This window comes from Pinus tabuliformis, chromosome X, assembly GCF_031772625.1.
Source record: "Pinus tabuliformis cultivar Carrire ecotype Pingquan chromosome X, CPIR1, whole genome shotgun sequence".
In the NCBI taxonomy this organism is placed as follows: domain Eukaryota; kingdom Viridiplantae; phylum Streptophyta; class Pinopsida; order Pinales; family Pinaceae; genus Pinus; species Pinus tabuliformis.
The window spans coordinates 551947816-551960710 of record NC_142308.1 but is presented as its reverse complement, the minus strand read 5'-3'; the positions used below and the strand labels follow the sequence as shown (position 1 = coordinate 551960710).

The 12895-nt window shown below is 46.1% G+C and overlaps 1 protein-coding gene across 1 annotated transcript in view; it reads right to left on the bottom strand.

Moving 5' to 3' along the window:
* The window catches only part of LOC149141186 (uncharacterized), a 270365-nt gene that overhangs the window by 32617 nt on the left and 224853 nt on the right, over positions 1 to 12895 (bottom strand). Inside the window, exon 5 of the mRNA XM_089446867.1 lies at positions 3 to 156. Coding sequence (XP_089302993.1) covers positions 3 to 156 — 154 coding nt within the window. The remainder of the gene's footprint in view (positions 1 to 2; positions 157 to 12895) is intronic.

Sequence of the window (12895 nt, the reverse complement as noted above, 5' to 3'; positions counted from 1 at the left end):
ACCTCAGGAGGGGCAAAGGAAAGATAACTGAAGTGATCTCTAGTTTCATTCTTCTTCCAGCCAGGAGTATCCAAATGTGCATGAAACATGTAGGGTCTTTCCAAAGTGGGATAGCCCAATACTCTTGGAGTTTCAACACGGCTAGGGAGAGGTGACCTGCGTGTTTAGTAGCGTATCATATGTCTAGAACATCCAGGCAGATAAATAAAAATGCAGCACAATTAGTGACAAAATTAGTGTGTGTGTGTGTGTTAGAAAGCATTCATAGAAAGGATAAATCAGGTGCGATGCAATATTGCATTATTTTCCCTATCATCCTAGAATTCAAGGTTCATTAAACATAGGTAGGGATATATTGATGTCCTTCAAAAGGAACAATCATTAGCCCTCCCACAGATGATTTCATTCCTGAGAATTTTAACTCGAATTTAAATTTCCCCACATAAAGAATCAAAGATAAGAAAGAGAGTACACTGCATTAGCTGACAATCAAATACCACAAAAGCAAAATTGTTAGGAGTCCTTGTTAACTCCTCACTCTCAAAAAGGATGATGGGAGAATCATGTTGGAGAGGCAAAGAACCAAGTCAAAATTTCATAAATAACCTAATACCCCCATTTCAGTTACCATATGTTAAAGATAACCAATCTTTTGAATATGCTCTAGAAAATTTCCCATCATATAGATCTACTGTAGAGGCCCAAATAAGATAAGATAATATAAATTTATTAATGTCCAACGAATGACCATGAAAGTAGGTCAGTGGGACTAAAGGATACATCTAGTACAAGTACAATATGGGAGTGTAAATGCAACTCCTCGAATATGCCAAAGTTAATTCTAGGATAAATGAAGTAAAGAAGGATACAAGAATAGGAAAGGCTCATAAACATGTATATAACTGGATCAAAGGCCCTGGTGATGTCGAAGACTAAGTGAATAAGTCCAGGGTTGGAGGTCGATGGAGTCAAGAATGCTCAATTCTGATAGCTGACGACGAGGGGGGCGACAATGGTGTTGGCTCACTATCAAACTCCCCTGGATCCAACGAGGTGTTTGCCTGCATGATCCTAGGGGGATGCAAGAGCGAGACGTACTCACATCTGAGACTGAAGGAAAGAAGCTCTGGATAAGTCTATGGTTGTTTTGCGGGAGCTAGGGAGGAGTTCGACCGCTGTGGGGGGGCACTCTACTCGAGAACCATCTAGAACTAATCCCTCTGACACTTTAGGTGTGAGTGAATTGATGTGTTATTAAACACCTCCGCAATGGTCTCAAGGATACCAGTTGGCCTCCCAAAGGGGGAGGCTGAAGGACACCCAAGGTCACTGTTCTACTATTTGAAATACTCTAGAACTCAACTCCTCACTTGTTGCTCTAATCAACCAAATCAACCTCAAAGTATGATATGATCGTCTGAATCGTCCTTGAGTGAGGCAGGGTATCTAAGATCTAAGATCTGTGTCTGAATATCTCCCTGATGAAGAGGGCTAGGCATCTCTAGTCATGATACCAAAAGAAGGTAGAGAGGAATCCTCATAAAACTTTGTGGAGGCAGTGGGAGCGCCCTCTGATCTCGTAGTATAGGAGCACCTAAAAATGAGGTGTTGCTCTGTCTTTGGCTCTTGAAGGTGACACACTTGGCAGATCCTATCAAATCTTTGTATATGGTGGTCAATCTCTGCTCGGAGTCGATGGGAACCAACCTGAAGCTGGCCCAAAAGGACTGAGTGAGTGCATTCAATGTCTATGCGTCTATGGGGAGGCGGGCGATGATGCCATCTTGTAAATCTAGGAAATGCTCAAGGTCGAAGGACATCTTTAGGCCTAGGCCCATCGAGGGGGAAGTCCAACTGACCTGAATGTACAATATGTAGATATCCTCTCTGATGGACTGATTCAGCACCTATTTAGGCAGCACGAGATGGCTCGATGTAGCAAGGGAGAATTTGAAGGGGGGAAGATGCTCAAGGGAGATGGTTAGTGTGGAGAGAAATCGAGAAACATCTGAGAACCAACCTCATGTCCGACCGAAGGGGTGAGCAAAAGCGAGGACTTTTGAGGAACAAAGTGCAAGGTGTGAAATTTTCACTCTATTACAGTAACTAGAAATTATTCTTCTAACCGAATATTATTATGTGCATTTTATTTGCTATTATGGAAAACAATGAATAAAATCACTATTGCAATTTTTACCAAAAATTAAACCACTGCGAAAGTAAAACTGGAACTAAGAAAATAATGTACACACACAATAAAATTGACACAGTTATTTTTGGACAAATGTCTTCGGAAAAACCCAATGTGGGAAAACTGGGGTAGCAGATGAGGGTCTTATTATTATATGCAACAGTGAAATGTGAGTACAAAAATTTGGATGCCAAACTGGCAATCATCGGCAAAATAATCTAGCTAAAAATTAGTGAGACAATTTTTGTCTCACCTAACACTGATGTCAGCTCCAAAACTAGCTCAAACATGTTGCTCGAACACCCATGCGTCAAGTTCTGCGCAGGCCAATTCATATTGCGTCTGGAAATGCTTTGATGTTGTCATTCTTCCCAACTTGGCCTCTGAAAATTGACTCGCTTGACCTTCTAGTATTTTTCCCAGCCACCAACAACTGAATCACCCTCTCTCCAGGTAAATCGAACCCTTCTCTGAAGCTGCTTGCGCAACCTAACTAAGGAAAACTCAGCCCCTTTCTTGTTGACTTTCCGGCACTGGAAAAGTCCACCAGAATCACTATATCTGCTCCCTCTCTATCTCTGCATCCCTTCTGGCTCAAACTCTTCATCCCTGCACAACCTCTACAACTAGATAGCTCAATCTGCCAAGGAATTTGCTTTCTTGATGTGCTCAAGTGTGTCTTCCCCTCTACCCATCGAGTCGCTCTTATAATCTCTCCTTGGTGAAACAACGACCCTGATTATATCTCCATCAATGGCTAAGATCATCTCAAACTCAATCTGTGTGAGTTTCTAGAGCATTCTCACCATTCCTTAACTAATTGCTATTAATTAACCAGTTTTCCTAAGTTAGACTTGCGAAAAATTCAAATGATGGTTAATTAATTTAATTAAGGCGTTTCGCAAGCTTATCACGTGAAACCTTTTCTGGAATTTTAAGATCTTGTGTTCTTAGCCTCTCTGACACAAATCAAGACTAGAACATTTGTCCGATGCTACAAAAACTAACACTCCCTCTTAGCGAGGAGAGTGTTCTCTCCTATAACATCTTCCCTCACGTTGCTAATGTCTGACAAATGCAACATCCTACCACTGTCCACCAAGCCACTACGCATACTCTGATTCATTTGCCAACTCTGTAGTTGAACCATACTACATCTGAGTTGTTGCTGACACTGCATTGTGCCACCCCTCACTGCTGCCAACACTACTCTACATTGCCACTGATCTCATGCTGCTACAACTACTACAACTAAGAACAAAACTCTAAACCAACTGTGTCCCTGTACTGGCTTTACAACCGTCCCCTGAGTCTCTGACTGCAACTAGCCTTTGCACTGTCTACTGAGTTTGTCTGCGCCTTGACTGGTTTTGCGCCCCTCAATAACTGACTACAACTAGTACTGCAACTATCCCTCAAGATCTGACTACGCCATGCTGACACTGATCCACCTGCAACTGAAAACTGTGGGCCCCTATAGCTACGGTAATGATCCGTGAGGAAACATCTATTTGACGCTATCCTCCTTGGACCCTGCCCATAAACTCTGCAACTCTGGGAACAAGAGTTCAAGGTCTCCCCACCTCTTTCCTAGAGGTATAGTTTCATACAAAGCGAATTCGTCCTCCAACCTGTTGGACAAATTATCGATCTCTGCCGAAGCTGTTTCTTACTCCTGCTTCTCCTTCTTGTCCTTCTTCTTGGGACACTGAGTATTGTAGTGACCAAACTCACCACATCTGAAGCACTTGATCTTCGACAAATATGTCTTCTTCTCCCTTTGAGCTTTATCCCTGACTAGGACCTTTCTTTGCCTTCCCCTTCGATGCAAGGGCTACATTCTCCTCGTCTTTCACACCTTCGGTCCTTTACTACTATTACTCTCGACAGGAGCAAGCCTCATCTCTTCATGAGTGAAATCAGCTAACAATTGATCCCATCTAGATAGTTGATCTCGTCTAGTAATACCTTGGACGAAAGTTGCCCACTCCTTGGTGAAACCGTTGAGAGTTGTACGCACTAGCTCACTCTCAAGCGGTGTCTCTCCAACTATAGCAAGCTCATCTGGGACATTCTGAATGTTGATTTGTGCTAGCATCGGATGTGCTCTAGCCATGAAAATTGGTGGAGAGGCTAAAGCACATCAGATCTCCAAGACCTAGAAATGGTTTGCGGAAATTCCACCCGGTTAGAGAGATATTAAAATAATTAATATTTTTAATGGAGTTCCTTAGTCTAAACATAGGAAAATTAAAATATTGGGTATTAATATAAAACTAGGTGAGAATGTTCTATATGACATGGATCAAGCCAAATCTAATCTTAGCCGTTGATTAGGAACTTAATCTCAATCGTTGAAGACCCAATAGGAAAAGTATAAGAGGAGGCTTGAGGGTCAGTTGGAGATACACCAAGATTGATCAGTCAGTTCGATTTTCTGGAGCGGGGTTTGCTGAAAAAATTCGAAAAAGTGATCTGAGTTGTAGTGAGTACATAGCAGAGAGGCAGAGATAGTGCCAGAGGGCCAGCGCAGTGATTGAGGAGGCTACGCAGAGCTAGCAGGAGCTACGAAAAGCCAGCTAGAGACTGCGCAGAGGCTAAGGGGCCTGCGTGGGTGACGCAGAAGCCCAAAGAGCTGACGCGGAAGAGGCAGAGGGGTGACGCAGAGGGTTCCAAAGCTACGCAGGGGCTAGCAGGGCTTACGCAGAGCCTTGGAGAAGAGATGGAAGGTTTTTTGTGTGGCAGACCAGTGCTGGAAAGTTGAATATCTGCTTCCGAAAAGAGGTATTACTGTCGTTCAGAAATCTTTGTTGGGTGAGCCAGTTTGGCACCCTAGTTGTACTCAAGAAAGTTGCTTAATAATAAAACCCTCAAAACTGTTGCACCGGTTTTCCCGCATTGGGTTCTTCTGGGGACGATTGTCCAAAAATAACGGTGTCCCTTGTGTGTTTGTCTGTTATTTCAGTTGATGATTTGCACATGAGTTGAGATTGCATTTGTGTTTATTTTCAGTATTTATATGGTTAAATAACTTGCTAAGGAACAAACAAGTAGGTGAAATAAACCAGATAATGCAGTAGGAATTTCTGATGTCTCAGACTTAGAAATTTCAACATGGTATCGGAGCATTGCAGATCACAGGAGGACTGAGGCACCAGCATGATCAGAAAATTTGCAGCGGAAACAGTGGTCCTGAGAGACAGAGTTGTTCCTAAGCAGAAGGCAGCAGAGAAGGAGTGACACCAAGGGCCTGCGTCATCAAGTAGGCTTGACGCAGTTGGCTAGAGGAGCAATTTAGCCTTACCGAAATTGCGCAGAGCTGAGAGGCTCAGTTTCTTCAGTTGCTGGGGCATAGGGAGCTATGGGCAGATTGTGGATTGGGAAGCCGGTGGAGTGTTGTTGCTGTCGAAGCAGAACAGTACCTAACGGGACAGAACCAAGGTAGAGGCAATCCTTGCCTTAGCGGATTTCTAGCCAAGAAATCCAGATCCGAGTTGCAGTTGCAAAGAGGATCGGAGAGGAGCGGATCAACAGTTGGCGGGAAGATTTCCAGCAGGAAAATCGAGACTCAGAGAAAGTCTAGAAGAGAACTTCCATGAGGGAAGTCAAGACTCAGAGGGAGCCTAGGAAAGAACTCCCAGGAGGGAAGTCGAGACTCAAAGGGAGTCTAGAAAAGGAGCGAAGATGGCAATGAACAGACTGAGGGATCAGGACACGTTGGACGGGGCCTCCAACTTTGTCATCTGGAAGGCCAGAATCCTGTCTGTTTTGGATAGACATCATATCAAGGGCTTCAAGTTGTGGGTTGCCCCACTGTAAACCGAAACTGATACTCGCTGGCCACGTACTTTCCCCCGTACGCGTAGCGTTAGATACTTGGGAACTCCTCGCAATGCTGCAAGGGCCCCTCCGATAGGTGCAAAAGATGCACCACCTGCTGCTGGCGGTGGAGGTGGCAAAGGTCCCTGCATGGCCTGACTATCTCCTGCCTCCACATCATCCTCATCATCTTCTTCCCCACTACTCTCGGAGAAGACCTCAATAAAATATGCTTTGCCCGCAACACATCTATGTCCTGGTCCCCACAGCTCCTGACAAGTGAAGCACAACCGCTTCTTCTTCAACTCCCTCCTGGCATCATCGTCAATCTATACTCGTCCTGGATTCCCCTTTGGAGGGGGAATCCTCACATCCTTCCCCTTAAGACTAGAAATTCTATCTCTGGGGGTAAGGTGTCCAGGTCCTGGGTAAGACATCCTGTAAGTCTCGGGTCCTGCTAATAGCGTCCTGGAGTGTGGCTGGTCTAGTGGATCGGACTAAACCCCGAAGTGGCTCTGCTAACCCCTCAACATACATATAGATCCTCCATGCCGTGGATAGATCTAGCACCATCACTGAGACCCTCAAGAAATCTGCAATGTAGGTCTCTGGGCTCCCTGTCTGTTTGAGCCTCGTCAACTCAACAAAATGCTGCTCTGGATCCCTCCGATCAAATCGCTCCATCAATCTCCTGGTGAACTCGGCATATGTCGTCACTGTGGAGTGTCCGAGTGTAACCATCCCATGAAACCACCAATCCTAAGCCTCACCATCCAAATGCAATGTTGCCACCTTGATGGCCTCTGTCTCCGACATCTGGTTAAGCTGGAAATAAATGTCCAGCTTCTCCACCCAAGACTTTGCCGAATTGTTTGATGAACCATCAAACGTGGGCAAGTGGAATCTACTCGCTGCACGGTGGGTGTCACCATCATGGTAATGCCGGTATCCTCTGTGATGGTCGCGAGGTCTACTATCCCGCTGGAGCTGAAAAAGTCCCTGAATGAGAGGGCTTCCCTGAACTCCTGCCCATAGGCCTAGTACTTTGCAAAATAATCGCCCATATGTCCGGGCTCTGCCTCCTGCTGGGCTACAGCCCCCCTGTCTACTCCTAGGAAAGTGGGCATGGTAGAGCGTGTAGGGGCATGTGAGGCCACCTACTGCGCAGTATCACGCTGCTCTGGCAAATGGTGGGATGCGCCCGATCCCTCACCAACCTGAAAAACCCGTGGGCTCTCACACTGTCTAGCCTCTACTGCCATGAATCTTTGCCCCATCACCTCAATCTGCCTCGATAGATCCTGTACTGATTTGAGGAGCATATCTGCAAATCTCTTCCCATCCTCATCTGCCATCGAATCCCCCTGCTCTACTTCCATCACAGGCTCCTCCTGTTCTGCGTCCACCACCGGAACACAGTGTCCCTCTCTGTAGGTATTCTCCAACCTACGCCCAGTGTCTTTGTATCTCCTACCTCTGTAATAGATGTAGGGTTTTTCCCCCAGTGTCATAGATTGCTAGCTCCACAGGCTGAGCCAGATCTATGCTCTGATACCACTGTAATATCCCTTTAGGAATATTCCTCAAACCCCAGCAAAACTCCAACCAAATACGTACAAACGATATAATAACCGGGAAGCTCAAAATGATAAAAATAACAGTGGTGCAGCATATAATAATGTAAACATGAAATATAAGCAGATACTCAAGAAATGCAGCGAGAAATGCTAAGCCATTTTATTATACTGAGTAATAGAATGAGTACAGGAGGTGATCAGAAAGATGGCACCTCGACTTGCACAAGGCAAGTGAAGAAATACACTCAAAATAGCAAAGGAATGGCCTCTCTCAGAACTGCATGGAAGCTGCTGGAGAACTGCCGTGCTGCTGCTGCTGCTAGAAATCAAATGAGGATTTGGGGTTGTTCCCCTCCTCGGAAAATGTTGAAACTGTGGAATCAAACACTACTCAAGAAACCCTGAAAACCCAGAAAGCTTTCCTGGAATAGCCGACCCCCGAAAATCGCCCCCTTGGGGTTCTGTGCAGTCCCTCAATGCTTTGCGCTGCCACTGAATGAAACCCTCCAGAAATATGCCTAAAACCTCTACCAAAACTCTCCAATATGCAAGGGTTGATCCCCTGCTCAATCTCCCAGCACAAATCCTACTGCAAACCCTCAATCCAGAACTACTGCCAGAAAGAACTGTGTCATCCCTCTCAGTGTTGCGCAGTCCTCCAAGGTGCTCAATCCTCCTGCCAAAATGTTGATGAAACTACTGCTGAAATGCTAATGGAAATACCTTGCCTGAGCAGGCACTCAAAGTCCCCTGGGGCTAAGGGTGAGATCTCCGAACGGAGACACTCAATGCACTAAACAGTGTTGCAGACTAGCTAAACAGCCAGCGTGCTCTAAGTCGAAGTGACTATCTCAAATGCTCATAACTGAATGCCAAAATGAGGAAGCTCCTCTTTCCTTTATAGCCTTTGCCTCTCTCAATCCCAAGGCCCACCTTCTCCAGCATAATTCCTCTCTTGCCACGTGTTTCTTCCCTTCTGCGCAGTCCCTCCAAGTGTCTGCGTGGGCTCCATCTCTGCGTCCCCTTTTGGCCCCCTTGGCTCCCCTTTAAGTCACAACGTTGTGCTACTAGGAAGTGACTTTTATTCTAAAGGTGAGTCATGTCCCCTTTCCCTCACCTTTTTATTCATAAATAACTATAGAAGGCAAAAATAAGCAAAATCGAATATTCCACTTAGCCATGGCTAATTAGGAATATTACATAACGGATAAAATTAGAAAATTTAACATGGTATCAGAGCATGGTTGCAGATCACAGGAGAGCTAAAGGCATCAGCTGAGTAGAGCATTTGTAGCAGAATCAGCTGTCCCGAGTGACAGTAGTTGATCCTTGCAGAAGCGACAGAGGAAGGGTTGACGCAGAGGGACTGTGTCATCAATCTGGGACAAAGAGAGGCCAGTGCAGAGGCTAAGGAGGGCAGAGAGAAGCTCACGCAGAGGCCAGGAGGGCTGACGCAGTTGGCTGAGGGAGTTGTTTTGCCGGTGCCCGGATTGCGTAGAGCCAAGAGGCTCAATCCTTCAATTGTTGGGGCAAAGGAAGTTGTGGCCAGTTTGTAAGAGTGAAGCTAGTGTGGTACCGTGGTCAGAACAGTACCTAACAGGGCAAGACCAAGGTAGAGGAAGTTGCTGCCGAGGCGGATTTCTAGCCAAGGAATCCGGATCAGTGTTGCAGTTGCACAGACGATTGGAGAGGAGCAACTTGACAGTTAGCAGAAGGATTTCCAGGAGGGAAACATGATTCAAAGGGAGTCCAGAAGAGAACTTCCAGATGGGAAGTAGAGAGACTCAACAGGAGTCGAACCGAGAACCTCCCAACAGGAAGTATAGAGACTCGGAGGAGTCGACAGAAGAGCAGCAAGATGGTCGTGAATGGGCTGAGAGATCAAGATAGACTGGACAGAGCGTCCAACTTTGTGGTCTGGAAGGCCAGGATCTTGTCCATTCTAGACAGACATCGTATCAAGGGCTTCGCCTTGAGAGTGATGGCTATCCCAGTTGACCCGGTAGCTAATGAAAGGTACGAGGAGGCAATGGCTAAGGCAAAGTGTATCATCCTTGATGGGGTCAAGGATCATGTGGTCCCACATATTGCCAAGAAGGAAACAACAAAGGAGATGTGGGACACTTTGAAGACATTGTACCAGCATACTTCTATGCAGAGGAAGATGCTCCTAGAGAATCAGCTAAGGTCATACCAGATGCAGAAGGGAGAGCAGATAGATGTCTTCCTCGGTCGGTTGAAGGAGATCTGTGACCAACTGACTTCCATAGGGGCCACGCCGAATCAAGAGTTGATGGTAAGGACCGCACTCAACGCAGTCTCCGAGGATTGGGAGACATTTGTCCAGAGCATACTGGGCAGGACGAGTCTTCTGGATTGGGAAGAACTGTGGGCGGCTCTTCGTCAAGAAGAGATCAGACTGCTGACCAAGGTGGGAAGTAGCAGTAAAGGGGTCGGGATCAAGAAGGAAGAGGAAGAGGATGCGGCTCTAGCATCTACAGGAAAGCAAGAAAAGAGGAAGAAGAAGGACCTCTCCAAGGTCAAGTGCTTCCATTGTGAGGAACTAGGTCACTATGCGAACCAGTGTCCGAGGAAGAAGAGTAAGGGAGAGGTCTCTGACTCGAAGGCAGTAACAACAAGGGCGGAGAAAGAAGTCGAGGAGGATGATGATTGTGCCATGAGTGCTCATGTGCCTCTTGAGAAGTAGGGAGACATCGAGCTGTAGCAAGGAGGACTATAGGCGATGAGGGGCAGATTCCTTGAGGTACCCAACCTCTTGGATTACACCTTGCTACGGGAGCCCCAAAGAGGAGTAACAGGACTGGTGGATGTAGGTAGAGACGGATGTGGATGAAGCAGCAGAGAGTGCTACAGTGCAGGAGTCCCCGGGCAGCGCAAGGCTAGCAGGCTGCAACAGTGCGAGAGGCACGGGAGTGTTGCACCAGTGCAGGATGGCACAGAGAGGTGTGCAATAGTGTGAGATGCAGGGAGTTGTTGCAGCAGCGCAGAGGTCAGTAGAGGGAGCACTTGTTAGCGGCAGAGGGAGCTTCAGCATCGAGAGTGTTTCTAGCCTGACAGGGATGTCAGAAGTTGGGTGGATTAGTTACTTACTTCTCAGTAACTGAGTTGCAGTGCAGTAGCAGTATGCAGTAGCACGATGCAGCATGATGAGAGGGGATGCAGTGCAAATGCAGTGTTGGGAGGATGGACCAACAGCAGCACAGATGCAGAGGGAGTTGTCGTACGGATGCAGCAGTGGCAATGGCAGAGCCATGGGCAGCAGTGCAGAGGATGTTGGGCGGGGAGGCCTAGCATCAGCACAGGTACCGGTGCTAGATAATCAGAGTGATGCTCAGTGAGGAGTATTACTAGAGCACAGTCCTCGCTAAGAGGGAGTGTTGATTTGGGGTAGCATCGGATGTGATCTAGCCATGAAAATTGGTGGAGAGGCTAAAGCACATGAGATCTCCAAGACCCAAAAATGGTTTGGACAGATTGCACCCGGTTTGGGAGATATTACAATAATTAATATTTTTAAGGAGTTCCTAAGTCCAAACTTAGGAAAAATAAAATATTAATGGGTATTAATATAAAACTGGGTTAGAAGGTTCCAAAAGTCATGGATCAAGCCAAATCTAATCTTAGCCGTTGATTAGAGATTTAATCTCGGTCGTTGAAGGACCAACGAGAAAAGTATAAGAGGAGGCTTGAGGGTCAGTTGGAGAACACACTAGAGTGATCAGTGATTCATTTTGCTAGAGCAGGGTTGCTAAGCAAAAGTGAATCAGTGATCAGCAATAACGGGCAGTGAGTACTGGACAGAGAGGCAGAGACAGTACTGAGAGACCAGTGCAGAAGCAGAGAGAGCAAGAGCAGCAGCCAGTTCAGGCCACGCAGAGCCCAGTAGAGACAGCGCAAAGGCCAGAGGGACTGCGTCATCCACGCAGAGGTTGCTGGAGTGACACAGAGGGTCCCAGAGGTTGCGCAGTGCCTCAGAGGGTTGACACAGGGCAGCAAGAGGCGGACATAGAGGCCAGAAGGGCCAATGCTGAGCTTCAGTTGTGCCGGAGAGGGTTTTGTGGGACAGGTTTTCCGAATACCTGTTTCTAGATATAGAGGTATCGATGCCGTGTATTTTTCTCTGTCAGGTGAGTCGGTTAGGCACCCAATTGTACTTAGAAAGACTGCATAATAATATAACCCTTTGAATAGTTGCACTGATTTTCCCGCATTGGGTTTTTCCGGGGACATTTATCCAAAACTAACGGTGTCACTTGTGTGCTTGTTTTATTTTAAATGATGATCTATAGATGTTGTGAATTTATTGTGTTTATTTCGGTATTTAAATGTTTTAAATACCTTGTTCAGAAGTTACAAGTAGAAGAAATAAACCAGCAGAATGCAGATTAATTTTCTAATAGATAGAATTAGAAAATTCAACATGAAGTAGCTTTGTATTGCAGCCTTCTAGCCCAGCTCTTCGGCCCTCCTAATAGCAACTTTATCACCCTAAAATGACCCTGAAACAATCCTTTGTTCCCTCATTGTTCTTGTCCTTCTCGCTGCAGCTACCACAGGGGTATTTCTCTCTTCCTCTATGAGCTTCTTGTTGTCCTTGTGTTGCACCAATGGATACTAAAACAACTCCAATTCACCCTCTATTTATAGCTACATGAGGGGCTCCAACGAATAGATGAAGAGACACATATATTGGCTAATTTTTACATCAAGCCTACATGACTTGAAAACAAATAACTAATTGTCGACTTCAAAAATTCATTTCTCCACTTCTACAACTCGGAATTCGACGATTCCCAAAGCGTTAGATTCTCCTTTCCACCCTCTATCGTCTCATGCCACCACATGTAGAAATGTGCCTCCGGAATTGCCCCAAACACGATTGGGTGCAAAACCCCAGGCTTGGGTTCTAAGCCCACAAACCTACTTGTGGCACTTTGACCTCCAACCCTCGAACACTAGGGCTTGGAGTACCTCCCAAGCTACACAAATCAACACTTGTGGTTAACACGACAACCTTGCAGTCGTCAAAGCCACAGTCTTTGCAATGTCGGAGGCATTTGGGTGGTTAGAACTCCAAGGGAGGTATTGTTAATATAGCCATTGCTATCTTCCCCTGGGTTTCTCTCCACAACCTACACTTGAGACTAACTTCAAAACAGTTGAGAGAAAGGACTCACTTAGATAGGCATCTAATCTAAAATTAACCAAGAGTTTGCATTTCACTTAGTTCTAGGTGTCGCATCTCATATAGGATAGTGTGCATCCTAAGCAACAATTATTCATCCGG